The 16,147-nt window shown below is 43.0% G+C and overlaps 1 protein-coding gene across 1 annotated transcript in view; it reads right to left on the reverse strand.

Annotated features, from left to right (window-relative positions):
- The window catches only part of dlec1 (DLEC1 cilia and flagella associated protein), a 177,153-nt gene that overhangs the window by 69,020 nt on the left and 91,986 nt on the right, over positions 1-16,147 (reverse strand). The window contains exons 16-19 of the mRNA XM_060825652.1: positions 14,261-14,453; positions 9,162-9,244; positions 7,751-7,925; positions 3,958-4,051 (exon numbers count right to left, since the gene is read on the reverse strand). Of these exons, the coding sequence (XP_060681635.1) occupies positions 3,958-4,051; positions 7,751-7,925; positions 9,162-9,244; positions 14,261-14,453 (545 nt within the window). The remainder of the gene's footprint in view (positions 1-3,957; positions 4,052-7,750; positions 7,926-9,161; positions 9,245-14,260; positions 14,454-16,147) is intronic.

Here is a 16,147-nt window from a genome sequence, read left to right on the forward strand (position 1 = left end):
ATGGTGAGTTGTCTCCCTTGAACTGCTGCAGGCTATTTGGCGGAGGTACACCCATAGAACTGGTTAACGAGTGAGTTTCAGGATTTTGACCCAGGAACACTGAAGAAGCCGCAACATATTTTCAAGTGAGGCCACTTAGCAGCTTTAAGGGGAACTTTCAGGTGGTGTCTTGTAACTGCTGCCCTTGTCCTTCTAAATGGTAATTATAATGGGTTTGGAAGGTGCTGTCTAAGGAACCTTGGTGAATTTATGCAGTGCGCCTGAGGTGAGATCAGAACTGAGTGTCACCCATTTCACACTAATAGATAAATTCCCTTCCCAGTCTAAAGCACCCTCCCCTGTTTTCCATTTTGCCTCTGTTTCACCCATCCCCCCATCCCCTACATATTTTGTCACATAGCACTGGCTTCGGCCTTGTTCATTCACAGCTCCTAATCTCACTATAATCTCTCTCTGCACTGTCATTATCACCTCTTTATTGCTACCTTGGCTTCTGTAGCCATGACTCACCTTCTCTCAGCCCAGTATAAATACCTCCCTATTTCTCCCTTTTTTTTAGCTTTGACAAAGGGTCAGTTAGACTCAAAACGTCAGCTCTTTTCTCTCCTTACAGATGCTGCCAGACCTGCTGAGATTTTCCAGCATTTCTCTTTTGGTTAAAGCACCCTCCTTCCACTTAAAATAGATGCACAGCAGGGTTACAATCAATCAAACAAATTACAGATTCAACACAAAAGAAACGAGAAAGGTTCTATGTTTAATCTCACATCCATCCTGAATCAGCCAATCTCAGTCAGTGTAATTAGATTGATTCATTCAAATGCAAGTTAGACTTCTTATAGAAAACTTTGTTTAAGGATAAAATATTTGAGCAATTTAAGACATATTGTAGAATCATAGATAGGAATAATACAAAAGGGGAGGCCAGTCAATCCTTTCTGTCTGTGCTGTCTTGGTGCAAGAGTTACTCAGTTAATCCCAATTTCCACTACCTACCCATAACATTGACTTTGTCAAACAATTAAAATGCTGCATCTGTTTATACTCAGGCTGGAACATCACATTCTGGATCAGTGGTGCTGGAAGAGCACAGCAGTTCAGGCAGCATCCAACGAGCCGCGAAATCGACCTTTCGGGCAAAAGCCCTTCATTTATTCCTGATGAAGGACTTTTGCCCGAAACGTCGATTTCGCTGCTCGTTGGATGCTGCCTGAACTGCTGTGCTCTTCCAGCACCACTGATCCAGAATCTGGTTTCCAGCATCTGCAGTCATTGTTTTTACCTGGAACATCACATTGTCAATGAAGCAGCTGGTTGAAATTTCAAAACAAAAATTGCTTGGACGATGCAAAGATGTTTTTTAATCTAATTAAATCTGAGGAAGAGGAATCTGAAAAATATTGGCTTAAAGCAAAGATGGCAAAACCAATGGATAGGGTGAAAATTGATAGGAGGTCATTGTGGAAATGCTTAAACTGCATAAGTCACCTGGTCCAGATCACTTTCATCCCAGACTGTTAAAGGAAGTAGTAATACAGATAGAGGAAGGGCTTGCCTTGGCCTGTTTCTGGTTAGGTGAATATTCCTCGTTAGTAAGTTGAAAATCATTTCCTTCTCTTTGCGCACTTCCCACTGCCTCAGGAAAGCAGCCAATATAATCAGAGACATCTACTACCCAGTTATACTCTCTTCTGCCTTCTTTCATTGGACAGAAGGTATAAAAGTTTGAAAACACTTACCAACAGATTTAAGAACAGTTTCTTCCCCACTGCTTTCAGGCTTATAAACAGAACTCACATAAATCAGAGTTGATCATTCTCTGTACTTTTTCTGTTGATGTAACACTATATTCTGCATTCTGTTCTATTACCCTGATCTGCTTATGTAAGGTATGATTTATCTGGTTAGCATACAAAACAATACCTTTTACTGTATATCGTACATGTGACAACAATAAATTAAATAAAATCAAACCAGGCGATCTCCACCCATTGCTGTCTCTCTTCTCTGTCTACAGAATCTCTGCCCATTTTATTTTAGATTAGATTATCTACAGTGTGGAAACAGGTCCTTTGCCCCAACATGTCCACACCGACCCTCCAAAGATTAACCCACCCAGACCCATTTCCCTTTGACTAATGCACCTAACACTTCGGGCAATTTAGAATGGCCAATTCACCTGACCCACACATCTTTGGACTGTGGGAGGAAACGCACGCAGACATTGGGAGAATGTGCAAACTCCACACAGACAGTTGCCCAAGGCTGGAATCAAACCTGGGTCCCTGGTGCTATGAGGCACCATATGGCCCATTTTCCCACTTCGCAGTTCCTTACTCCCAATGGCAGGCCCTCACCTCTCCCGTAACCCCGTCTCCCATTTAGAGCGCCTCTCTCCTCTCTGCAGCCTGATATGATAAACCCTTAATCTCATTAATTCCAAAAGCATCCCTTTACAGTACTCATATCAGAAAGAATTCCCTTCTCTATCTGAAGGGTCTGAAGAACAGTCATTGCACCCAAAAAATTAACCCTGCTTCCTCTCCACAGATACTGCCAGGCCTGCTATTTTCCAGTAATGTTTAAGTTTGTTTCTACTTTCCAGCATCTGCAGTTATACAGTTACAGTCATACAGATGTACAGCACGGATACAGACCCTTTGGTCTAACCTGTCCATGCCGACCAGATATCCTAAATTAATCTAGTCCTATTTGCAAGCATTTGGCCCATATCCCTGTATTCATGTACCCGTTCAGATGTCTTTTAGATGTTGTAAAAGCCTCCACCACTTCTATTGGCAATTCATTCCATACAAGCACCAACCTCTGAGTGAAAAAGTTGCCCCTCAGGTCTCTTTTAAATCTTTTCCCCTTTCACCTTAAACCTATGCCCTCTAGTTTTGGACACCCCTACGCTGGGGAAAAAAATCTTGACTATTCACCCTATCCATGCCCCTCATGATTTTATAAACCTCTAGAAGGTTACCCCTCAGCCTTTGACACAGCAGGTAAAATAACCCCAGCTTATTCAACCTTTCCCTATAGCTCAAACCTTCCAACCCTGGCAACATCCTTGTAAATCATTTCTGAATCCTTTCAAGTTTAACAACATCTTTCCTGTAGCGGGGAGACCAGAACTGAACACAATATTCCAAAAGTGTCCTGAAAAATGTCTTGTACAGCTGCAACATGACCTCTCAACTCCTGTACTCAATCCACTGACCAAAGGCAAGGTTTTAGATTTTTTTTGTTCTTTTTGTTTAATTGACCAATCTCAAAATTTCACCTGACCCTCAGGAATCGAGGTCTACCACCCTTTTTGTGAAAATGTAATTCTTCACATCATCCTGAATGCCTCTTGATTAGATTAGATTAGACTTACAGTGTGGAAACAGGCCCTTCGGCCCAACAAGTCCACACCGACCCGCCGAAGCGCAACCCACCCATACCCCTACATATACCCCTTACCTAACACTACGGGCAATTTAGCTTGGCCAATTCACCTGACCCGCACATCTTTGGACTGTGGGAGGAAACCGGAGCACCCGGAGGAAACCCACGCAGACACGGGGAGAACGTGCAAACTCCACACAGTCAGTCGCCTGAGTCGGGAATTGAACCCGGGTCTACAGGTGCTGTGAGGCAGCAGTGCTAACCACTGTGCCACCGTGCCGCCCACTGTGCCACCGTGCCGCCCACTGTGCCACCGTGCCACCCACTGTGCCACCGTGCCGCCCACTGTGCCACCGTGCCGCCCTCTTGCTTGGAATTCTGTACCAAAATTTAAAAAAATCTCTTTCTCTATCCACCCTATTTAATTATCTTAAACATTTTGGTTAATTTACCAATTTTCTACATTCAGGAGAATACATAGCTAGTCTATTCCAGCTGCCCCTAAGTACTTAAGCACCTTAGCCTCAATGTTATTCTGAGCGATTCGCAGTTTCATGATATTACCTATGGCTCCACAAGGTGGCAGCACCTCCAGGATGTGAGAATCGTGCACACTCTCCCATTCGAAGTATATGGTGGACTTGCTATAATTCCACATCTGCAGTAAACACAGCACAAAAAGGTTGAATGTATTTGTCGTGAATTACCATGTATGATACAGATTAGTTTGTTTTAAGTCCCTCATGTTTTTCCTTCTGAAACACTTTCTGGTTAAACTGATGGGATGTTTAGGTTACTGTTAACATGTGGAACAGAGGGAGCTGCTAACTCACATGTCCTCACCAGGAGATTTTCTGGGCACTGACTGACTGAGAAGTAAGCCCACCTGCAGAAGTACTGTGGGTGGCGTTAATGAGGGAAAAATGGGACTTCCATCCTCTCACTGGAAATTGCAAACTGGGAGCTACCAGCACTGCAGGCAGGTTCACAAGCAAGGCAGTCGTGACTGAAGTAAGCTGGAGGGGCATTGGCTTGGATCAACTTAGGAAGAGGGTGGTGGATTCAGAGAGCAGGCTGGTATGAAAGAAGAAGTGGTGGGCATTATCCCTGGAGGTTATGGCCAGGGGAAATGGGCCACATCGGTGTTCAAAGCTGGTGGATCCTCTGGGCCTCTAGGGGAATCACAGTGTTTGGGTCATGGTCAGGGTGAGCCCAGGGACATGGGCCAGGGGCAGCAGTAGGGCCTCCAGTTGGGAGCTTACCCAGACATACAAAGAGTCTCCACAAAGTTAGTAACCATGCCTCCTCACCACCATCTTCCTGCTGCTTTAAAAACTTTCTTTTACAAAAACTCTCAGCCATCCATATTATGGCAGAGGTTACATATTTCAATTTTCCCACTTCCACATCATGGGGGTGAGCTCGGGAATGGTGGAAAGGTATTGGGCTGGTCATCAGCCCTGTTTGAAATGTACCTCTTCCACCTGAAAACTCACCTGGTGGAAGCACGTAGGAATAGAGGAACAGGAGGAGGCCATTTAGCCCCTCGAGCCTGTTACATCATTCAATGAGATCATGGCTGATCTGTGGCCTAACTTCATTTCTCTGCCTTCGGCCCATATCCCAAAAGCACACTTTTGCTTAACAAAAAAAATTATCTATCTCAGATTTAAAACTAACAACTGATCCAGCATGCACTGCAGTCTGTGGAATAGAGTTCCAAACCTCTGCCCCATTTTGGATATACAAATGTTTCCTGACAACTCTTGAGTGTCTAGCCCTAATGTTTAGACTATGCCTCCTTGTAAAATCCAGCCTTTTGTGGCCCCATACTTAAATGCTTATTCTTTTTTTGTCTGATTCTAACTCTAGTGCACAACTCAAATCTGGAAAGCATCAGAACTGAGCTCTACACTAACCTTCACTGATGTATCGTCACAAAAGTGCATTTTCACAAGAGGCAACTGGATAGCAATTAAACCTGTTTATTTCACCTGTCCTGGGGGCAACTTTTCACCCATTTATACATTATCTTTCATTACTGCTCTCCACCTGTTAATTTTTATAGAATAACATTCAGGGCCCATGTTACTAGAGTTGAGGAGAAAATGAGGTCTGCAGATGCTGATGAAGGGCTTATGCCCGAAACGTCGAATTTCCTGTTCCTTGGATGCTGCCTGACCTGCTGTGCCTTTACTAGAGTTGAGGCCTTGAATAACTTAGGATGAAGTCAGAAGTCACAAGATACCAGGTAATAGTCCACAGGTTTAATTGAAATCACAAGCTTTCAGTGTGCTGCTCCTTTGTCACCTCCGAAAGCTCATGATTTCAAATAAACCTGTTGGATTATAACCCGGTGTCCTGTGACTTCTGACTTTGTCCACCCAGTCCAACACCAGCACCTCCACATCACAGCTTAGGATGAGTAGGTCAGCTGGTGGCAGGCAGCACCAATAGGCAAATCCTCCACAGAGGAAGGGATTCAGACCTTAAGTATCGAATATAATTGCATGAGGCTGAGTTAGAGGGACAAGGGAATGAAGGATTATGGGGGGCAGGCAAGAAAATGGAGTTAAGGTCACAAACAGATCAATCTTGATCATATTGGCTGACAGCAGGCTGAAGGGGCTGAATAGCCTACTTCTGCTTGTCGTTCTCACATTAAATTATTTCTCTTTTCCCTCGGATACTGGCTGACCTGCTGAGTGTTTCCAGCATGCTTAGCTTTACTCACACAGGCAGTGCAACCAGATATATTTACCATTCAAATCCTCCTAATATTTATTGAGAAAATTTCATCTCTTAGACAAAGAGACATAATAAAATAATTACACTGAAATTAGAAGGCACAACAATGCCTTTTCTTCCTCAGGCAGCTTACGAAGTTCAGCATGTCCATAAAAACACTCAGCGACTTCTACAGATGCCCCATTGAGAGCATACTGTCTGGGTGCATAATGGCCTTGTACAGCAGCTGTCTGCCCAGGACCGTAGAAAACTACAGAAGGTGGTGTGCACAGCCCAGACCATCACGGAAACCAACCTCCCATCCACGGACTCAATTTATATTTCTCGTTGTTGTGGAAAGGCTGCCAACATCATCAAAGACCTCTCCGTACAACCTCTTCTGTCAGGCAGAAGATACAGAAGCGCAAACACATGCACTAGCAGGTTCAGGAACAACTTCGTCCCTACTGTTATTAGGCTGATTAATGGACTCAAATAATAAGACCTTGCTAATGTTGATCTTTCTTTGCACATCTCCTGTATGGTGTAACCTGTATGCCTCACTCTGTCTACACACCCTATGATATGCATGTTCTTGTTTGCTATGATCAGTCTGTACTGCTCGCAAACGAAGTTTTTCACTGTATTTTGGTACATGAGACTACAATGAATCGAATCAAATCAAATCGTTAACAAGCTATTTGTGACAACTGGCCTATGTGTGTGTTTATAAACACATAAAAGTTCCTCCTATATTCATCTAAACTTATCAGTGTAACCTTCAATTACTTTCTTCTTCGTGTACTTATCAAGCTTCCCCTTAAACATCCTTCTCCTTATTACATCAACTACAGACTTCCAGTTTGTTATCCAGATTTATTTCCCTTCGTTCCCAACCAGATATTTAATGTTTTCTAAAGACTACATCAGCATTGGCATTTCTTGCATATATCTTATCTTAAGTACACGCAGCTCAAGAGAGTGTGCTGCATGAACATATACACTTCTGCAAAATCTGACCATGAACTGAACTCTGGGCTCAGGTCAGAGCTTTTCAGGAGCAGGCTGGTACATTAATATCTCTGTGCTGATCATACTGGTCTCATTCTCTATATCTCACTGCTGAATCACTAGATTTTAGAAACCTCTATTGGGTTAGCCCTTAGTCTTGTGAAAGCAACCCAAGCCTGTTCAGCCTTTCCTGGTAAGCTTACAGTCGATGAAATGTGGAGCTGGAAAACGCACAGCAAGTCAAGCAGCGTCAGAGAAGTGGGGAAATCGACGATTCAGATCAGAACCTTTCATGAGTCCCCTGCTCCTCTGATGCTGCTTTTCCCAGTTCCACATTTCATCGACTCTGACTTTCCAGCATTTGCAGTCCCCACTTCTTCTAAGCTGATAAGCCTTACAATCTCAGTGCTGGTATTCTACCTGAAAATACACATGCATCCTCTTCAGTGCCCTGATAAGGAGTATAAAACTCAGTACAATCCTCCCAGGTGCGGTCTGTCCAAGCTTCTACACATGTTCAATATAATTTCACTGCTCTCCAATTCTAGATATGAACCTTCTAGAAATGAACCTCGGTACTTGATTTGCTTTTTTCATCCAGAGACATTTAAATTCAAACCTCAAAATACTTTTTCAGAGTTGTGCCCAGGTAGTTCTCGCCGGGGATGAAAATGGCATAAGGCCTCAATAAGACTTGAAATGGCTCGGTGTAGCCCTTAACCTCCAGCTCCATGCCGACGATATTAGTCATTGCTGCAGAAGCTGTTTTCATTGACCTTTCCAAACTACTTTTCCTGAAATGTATGAGTGGAGAAAAGGATTTAGTTTGAAGGAAGTAAACCTTTGGCACATTGATTTTATTTTGTATCCAGCAACGATTATTATAGAGTCATAGAGATGTACAGCATGGAAACAGACCCTTCGGTCCAACCCGTCCATGCCAACCAGATATCCAAACCCAATCTAGTCCCACCTGCCAGCACCTGATCCATATCCCTCCAAACCCTTCCTATTCATATACCCATCCAAATGCCTCTTAAATGTTGCAATTGTACTAGACTCCATCACGTACCACCCTCTGCATGAAAAAGTTGCCCCTTAGGTCCCTTTTATATCTTTCCCCTCTCACCCTAAACCTATGCCCTCTAGTTCTGGACTCCCTGACCCCAGGGTAAAGACTTTGTCTATTTATCCTATCCATGCCCTTCATGATTTTGTAAACCTCTATAAGGTCACCCCTCAGCCTCCGATGCTCCAGGGAAAACAGCCCCAGCCTGTTCGGCTTCTCCCTATAGCTCAAATCCTCTAACCCTGGCAACATCCTTGTAAATCTTTTCTGAACCCTTTCAAGTTTCACAACATCTTTCAGATAGAAAGGAGACCAGAATTGCACGCAATATTTCAAAAATGGGCTAACCAATGTCCTGTACAGCTGCAACATGGCCTCCCAACTCCTGTGCTCAATACTCTAACCGATAAAGGAAAGCATACCAAACGCCTTCTTCACTATCCTATCTACCTGCGACTCCACTATCATAGATTCAGATTTATTTCAGGGAGAACTGATCCTTTCGTGACAAGGAGGGCACAGCTGGCAAAGGGCATGGATTCTTGTTAACCTACGATAAAGTCACACAGTCATACAGCAGGGAGACGAGCTCTTCAGCCCAACTCATCCATGCTGATCAGGTTTCCTGAACTGAACTAGTCCTATTTGCTTGCGTTTGGTCCATACTCCTCTAAACTTTTCCTATTTGTGTACCTGTCCAAATATCTTTTAAATGTTTTAATCATACCCGCCTCTACCACTTCCTCTGGCAGCTCGTTCCATACATGCACCATACTCTGTGTGAAAATGTTGCCCTTCAGGTCGTTTTTAGATCTCTCCCCTCTCACCATAAACCTATGCCCTCTAATTTTAGACTTCCCTATCCTGCAGAGAAGACCATGGTGTGGGAATTCATTCGAAGTATGAGTACAAAACAAGGTGAGGCATGAGAGAGAGATGTGCAGGCACATATCGAGCTCACCTACTGGTGTTACACTCATTGGCATTCAAAGGCTCTGGAACATCTTGTAATACAAGGTAAAACACATTGTGATACTCCTTCAGCTGCAAAACAAAAACAACATTTCATTCAAGGAAGAAATTAACTTCAAATAAATATCATAATTATAACCTTTTGTCAGTCTTTGTGATGATAGTTCAAAATTGATGTTTCAGATGATCTGTGTGACTACTCTTTCTACATATCCATGGGCCTATTGGTCATTTATATTTTTAACATCTCTAAACAGGCAGACATGCCCTTAGTTTAACACCTCATCACAAAGATAGCATGCCCTGGGGTTCTCATCTAGATTAGTCAGTGTGAGTTTTGATTGAGCACAGGTGTAGGCATTTAGAAATGCAAAATTATAATCAGGAAGAATCCACCTCCAAGTTTAAAAATTGGACAGCATATTGGTTCAGTGGTTAGCACTGATGCCTCACATTTTACGATTTTACCCTCGGGCAACTGTCTGTGTGGAGTTTGCACGTTCTCCCTATGACTGTGTGGGTTTCCTCTGGGTGTTCCAGTTTCCTCCCACAAGTCCAAAGATGCATAGGTTAAGGGGATTGGCCATGTTAAAATTGCCCATAGTATCCAGAGATGTGCAGGCTAGGTGGATTAGCCACAGTATTTGCTATGTTACAGGGATGGGGTGGGTCTGGTTGAGATGCCCTTTCGAGGGTGAGTGTGGACTTGATGGGCTGAGTGGCTTGTATCCACACTGTACGGATTCTCTAATCCTAAGAATCAGCATATCTTCATTAAGTATGTCATGCCTGACAAAATTCTTGAACTCTTTCAGAAGGATACTAGATGGTTATTTGGATAGTAATCATATGCAGTAATATGGGGAAAAGGCAGGGGATTGGCACTAGATAATAGAGCTAGTGTAGGCACAGTGGGCCAAATGGTCTCCTTCTGCACCATGATAGGCAACAAGCAGGTTAGGTAAAGGGAAATCAGTAGAAGTAAAATGTTTGGAATGCCAGAGGGTGTTTGATATGGTACTGCACATAAGGCAACTTGATAAAATAATAGCCCACGAGAGGTGTAATAAATTAATATGGATGAAGGATTGACTAAAATACAAACAGGAAGTTGGGATAAGTTTTGAGAATGGCAACTTTTAACTAATGGAGTGCCACAGCAGTTGCCACTTAGACCACAATTACAAACAATATATATTAATGAAATGGGTGAGGGAAGGGAATGTACTATCACCAACTATATGAATGACATAGAACGAGGGAGGAAGATAGGTACAGAAGATGATACAAAGTGTCTACAGTGGGAAGCAAGAGGGCAAAACTTGGCAGATGGAAAATAATTTGGGGTATGTGAGGTTATGCACTTTGGCAGGAATTATAGAAGAGCTGAATATTATTTAAAAAGGGAAACACTGCAGAAAGTTGTAGCTCAGAGGAATTTGGGTGTCTTTGTGCATGAATCACAAAAGTCTAGCATCCAAGTTTAGTTAGCAACTGGGAAAGCAAAGGGAATGTTGACCTTTATTTCAAGGAGAACCGAGTTAAAAAAAGATCTTCCTGGGGAAAAGACCTTCACTATCCATCCTATCCGTGCCCCTCATGATTTTAAAAACCTCTATAAGGTCACCCCTCAGCCTCCGATGCTCCAGGAAAAATAGCCCAAGGTTGGTTTTTAGATTAGATTCCCTACAGTGTAGAAACAGGCCCTTCGGCCCAACAAGTCCACAACGACCCTCCGAAGAGTAACCCATCCAGACTCATTATCCCCTGACTAATGTACCTAACACTATGGGCAATTTAGCGTGGTCAATTCACCTGAGCTGCACATTTTTGGATTGTAGGAGGAAACCGGAGCACCTGGAGGAAACCCATGCAGACACAGGGAGAATGTGCAAACTCCACACAAACAGTCACCTGAGGCTGGGATCAAACCCAGGACCCTGGCACTGTGAGGCAGCAGTGCTAACCACTGAGCAACCGTGCCACCCATTATTCCAGAGTTATTCAGCCTCCTCCCTATAGCTCAAACCCTCCAACCCTGACAGCATCCTTGCAAATCTTTTCTGAACCCTTTCAAGTTTCACAACGAATTTCCTATAGTAGGGAATACACAGTATTCAAAAAGTCGCCTGACCAATGTCCTATACAGACTCAACATGACTTCCCAATTCCTATACTCAATGCACTGACCAATAAAGGCAAGTGTACCAAACACCTTCACTACCCTATCTACCTGCGACTCCACTTTCAAGGAGGTATGAACCTGCATCCCAAGGTCTCTTTGTTCAGCAACACTCTTCAGGACCTTCCCGTTAATTGTATAAGTCCTGCCCTGGTTTGCCTTACTAAAATGCAGCACCTCACATCTTTCTAAGTTAAAAGGCCACTGTTGGAATATTGCGTGCAATTCTGGTCTCCTTCCTATCTGAAAGATGTTGTGAAACTTGAAAGGGTTCAGAAAAGATTTACAAGGATGTTGCCAGGGTTGGAGGATTTGAGTAATAGGGAGAGGCTGAACAGGCTAGGGCTGTTTTCCCTGGAGCGTTGGAGGCTAAGGAGTGACCTTATAGAGGTTTACAAAATTATGAGGGGCATGAATAGGGTAAAAAGGCAAAGTCTTTTACCTGGGGTCGGGGAGTCCAGAACTAGAGGGCATAGGTTTAGGGTGAGAGGGGAAAGATATAAAAGAAACCTAAGGGGCAACTTTTTCACGCAGAGGGTGGTACGGGTGTGGAATGAGCTGCCAGAGGATGTGGTGGAGACTAGTACAATTGCATTTGAATGGGTATATGAATAGGAAGGGTTATGGGCCGGGTGCTGGAAGGTGGGACTAGATTGGGTTGGGATATCTGGTCAGCATGGACTGGTTGGACCGAAGGGTCTGTTTCCATGCTGTACATCTCTATGACTCTAAACTCCATCTACTACCCCTTGGCCCACTGGCTCATCTGATCAAGAACCGGTTGTACTCTGAGGTAATCTTTTTCGCTGTACGCTACATCACCATGTCATCTGCAAACGTACTAACCATACCTCCTATGTTCACAGCTAAATCATTTATATAAATGACAAAAAGTAATGGACGCAGCACCGATCCTTGTAGCACACACCCTGCTGGTCACAGGCCTGCAGTCCAAAAAAATAGATGGGTAAATATTTATACTTTTGTATTGCAGATCTTGTATGAACCATCTTAAATTGTTTGGATAAGTCTTGCAGGAATAGGGGTCTGAGTTGAATGTTCAGCTATGATCATATTGAGTTGCACAACAGACTGAAAGGGACAAATGGCCTTTCCTGCTCCTATTTTCTATATTTTATTTATTAAAGATATTATTATTTTGAACCTAATACAGGGAAGATATATAATTAGCCATGTTGATAATTGGGCAGACCATTTAAATTTATGCTGCGATCAGTAACATCATGGAATATGAGGGCTATCTTTTTATTTTGTGGTTTTTAAAAAAAAATTGCAGACTGAAATGAGAAAGAACTATTTTAAAGCTAATATTTTGAAAGAATGGCTGTATGGTTTGAAAGTAAGTAATCTGACACCCATGGCAACTGTTTGAACAAGTAGTAATTGAAATGGTTGCACAGGGAGAGCCACGTGGGGGGGTTCTACGTACCGTATCTACATGCAAGAAGAAGTTGATTGGTCAATGCACTAGTGAATAGTTGTCAATGACAAAGGCCTTTTGCCTGCCAACAGCCATGTGATTGGTTGTCAAGAAACCAAACACTTGGGACTGGGTCCAAGATACTGAGAATAGATTTGATCTCTACCATCTCAGGACTGCCTCCCTGAACTTGCAAGTCAATTGAGGGCAGCATGTTGGCTCTGTGGTTAGCACGGCTGCCTCACAGCGCCAGGGACCTGGGTTTGATTCCAGCCTCATGCGACTGTCTGTGTGGAGTTTGCACATTCTTCCTGTGTCTGTGTGGGTTTCCGCTGGGTGCTCTGGTTTCCTCCCACAGCCCAAAGATGTGCAAGGTAGGTGGATTGACCATGCTAAATTGCCCATAGTGTTCAGGGATGTGTAAGCTAGGTGCATTAGTCACAGGCAAATATAGGGTAGGGAAATGGGTCTGGGTGGGATACTGTTTGGAAGGTTGGTGTGGACTTGTTGGGCCAAATGGTCTGTTTTCACACTAGGGACTCTATGATTCTATAACTCACTTTAAACCTGAAGAAAACCAGTTAATCGTTCCTTCAGCAGTTGCTGTAAGCTGTGACTTATAATTGATCAATCTGAGACATTGCATGAGTGAAGCAGTCACTATGTTCCTCATTAAAGGGAATCAGGGAAGAGAAGTTTGGATCAGAGAAGAACCAACTCATCAGAATTTGAGGACAAAGACTATGGACCTGTCTTTCCAGTGTTTGCTCTTCATCAATGTTTTTTTTCAACGTTTGAACTTCTGTGTATGCAATGAGGAATTGAGTTTTAACAAATAGTGCGACATGCCTATGGGTTGATAATGCTTTCCCTGTTTCTCGAGACGAATAACTTGTAATAAATAGTAATTCTTGTTCATTACTGACACCTGGTCCATGCTTTCTATCAAACTGGGTCCGAAAATCAGTTAACTTGGTACTTTTATAAAGTCATTTCGAAATCTTTAATATCGGTGACAAATCTGAGAATAGCAAGATTGGATTTCCAACATGCTACCCCAATGAGTCATAGCAAGGACCAGAGATAAACAGTGGACTCCTCCAACCTTGGTCATCACAGAATCTTGTCTGAGTGATATGGAGCACGAAACCATCATTGATCGTTGTAAAGATCCATCTAGCTCACTTATGACCTTTAGGGAAGGAATTCTGCCATCCAGACCTAATGCAATATGGTTGACACTTAGCTGGCCTCTGAAATGCACTCTGTCCAAGGATAATTAGGTATGGGCAATCATTGTTACCCTTGCCAACAACACTCACATTCCATGAACAACGAATGTTTTTTTTGGTTTACTCTTATCAGCTGATGGGGGAAATAGAAAGGAGTTGAAAAGATGTGGCAAATTGAGGTTTGAACAGCGATTTGGAAATTTCAGAACGACAGAGAGAAAAATGTTTCTCACCTCCCGCGGGAAATAAGCAAGGATGAACTCATGATCCTGGTGAGGCGCCAAAACTCCATTATCTGGGCTGATGTGAAAGGCGGATTTTAAATCCTGATCGTAATCCAGGTTGGTGGGTACGACTGACTCTCCAGGAATAGGACATACCAGATTCGGCTTTAGTACTTGCCAGCAAAAGGGGAGCTCCACATGCCTAGAAACAAGGGATATTTACAGAAGCTACAAACTCATCATAAGTGGGAGTTGGTACAATTGCAACATTTAAAAGGCATTTGGATGGGTACATGAATATGAAAGGTTTGGAGGGATATGGGCTGGGTGCTAGCAGGTGGAACTAGATTAGGTTGGGATATCTGGTCGGCATAGACGAGTTGGACCGAAGGGTCTGTTTCCGTACTGTACATCTCTATGACTCCAATCCCATCTCACTGCACACAGCCCATAGCCCTGCAGCTTACAACACTTAAAGTGCAGATCCAGGTACTTTTTGAAAGAATTTAGGGTCTCTGCCTCCACCACCAACTCAGCCAGCAAATTTCAGATTCCCACTATCCTCTGCATAGAAATGTTTTTCCTCACCCATCTCATCCCCCACCACCACCAATCCTTCTACCGCTTAGCTTGAATCTATGACCCCTGGTTTTGAATTCTTAACCACTACTGCCACCCAACCCACCACTCCTTTTATTGTCACCCACTCCATCCTCCCTGAAAACTCTATGTCCAGACAAATGGAGCTGCCAATTTTGCCCCTCTGTTAACAAGGTTTCCATTACAGCGACAACATTGTGCTCTTAGTTCATCTGCCTTGTTTGTAATGCTCATTGATTTGAAGTATAAACAGCTTCACCCCGTCGATTTCCTTTGCTGGATGCTTTTTAATCCTCGTTGCTTTTGTCTTTCCAGGTCGCTGACTACATCACTACTGTTCTACCTCCTGTTTCTTGACCTGAATCTGACTCAGCTAAGCCGACACTTTGGTTCCCATCCCCTGTCATACTCATTTACTAGCCACACCTTCTCAACTTTGTTTCTCGCCTGAGATGTGGTAATGCTTATGTTAAACTTGCCACCAGTTGTTTCTCTCTAATGAGAGATCAGTCATGTGGGACTATGGCAACTTTATTTTGTAATTCATATGTAAAACACCAGATCACTTGCATAAATGTGCAGAGACACAGTTACAGAGCAGCTAAAGGTCAAATAGTTATTCACAATGATGTTGATAATCTCCAATAAAAAATAAATCAGGTGCATTCATAATCTAATTGTTTTAGCAAGAAGATGTTTACGTCAATGGACATCTTAATAATTTAAAGTTGGTTACCAGAATAAGATTCCCTATAAGATTGTATACCATGGGTGAAGAAACAGAGGTTACAAGCAACCACTGTGAGACTACATGGTCCTGGAGGTAAACTCCTCAAAATTAAAACTTTGCTACAAGCAACTGTGTACACAAGGGGTGTAAGACAGTCAAGAATATATATGTCATAAAATCAGAAGTTGCTGGAAAAGCTCAGCAGATCTGGCAGCATCTGTGCAGAGAAATCAGAGTTAATGTTTCGGGTCCGTTGATCCTTCCTCAGAACACATATATATGTATTTCCCAAATCGGGAATTTTTAATCTTGAGCAAGAACGCTTGTTTTGCTCTCAAAGTTCTTTGAAAAGTCAATGAAGCTGGACAGTGCAGGAGTACTTAAATTGTTCAGCTCTTCTAATACAGTGCCCTTACCTCAGGGCTGAAAGGCCTAGATTCAGGTCCAACCTGCTGCAAATATTTGTCTGGGCAGATTGATTAAAATGTACCCTAATTTGTTTCCAGGATTAGAGATAAGCATTACTGAACACAGTGTTAAAGGAGGATGTGAAGCAAAGGTTCTGG

The sequence above is a fragment of the Hemiscyllium ocellatum genome, chromosome 5 (genome assembly GCF_020745735.1).
Source record: "Hemiscyllium ocellatum isolate sHemOce1 chromosome 5, sHemOce1.pat.X.cur, whole genome shotgun sequence".
Classification (NCBI taxonomy): Eukaryota; Metazoa; Chordata; class Chondrichthyes; order Orectolobiformes; family Hemiscylliidae; genus Hemiscyllium; species Hemiscyllium ocellatum.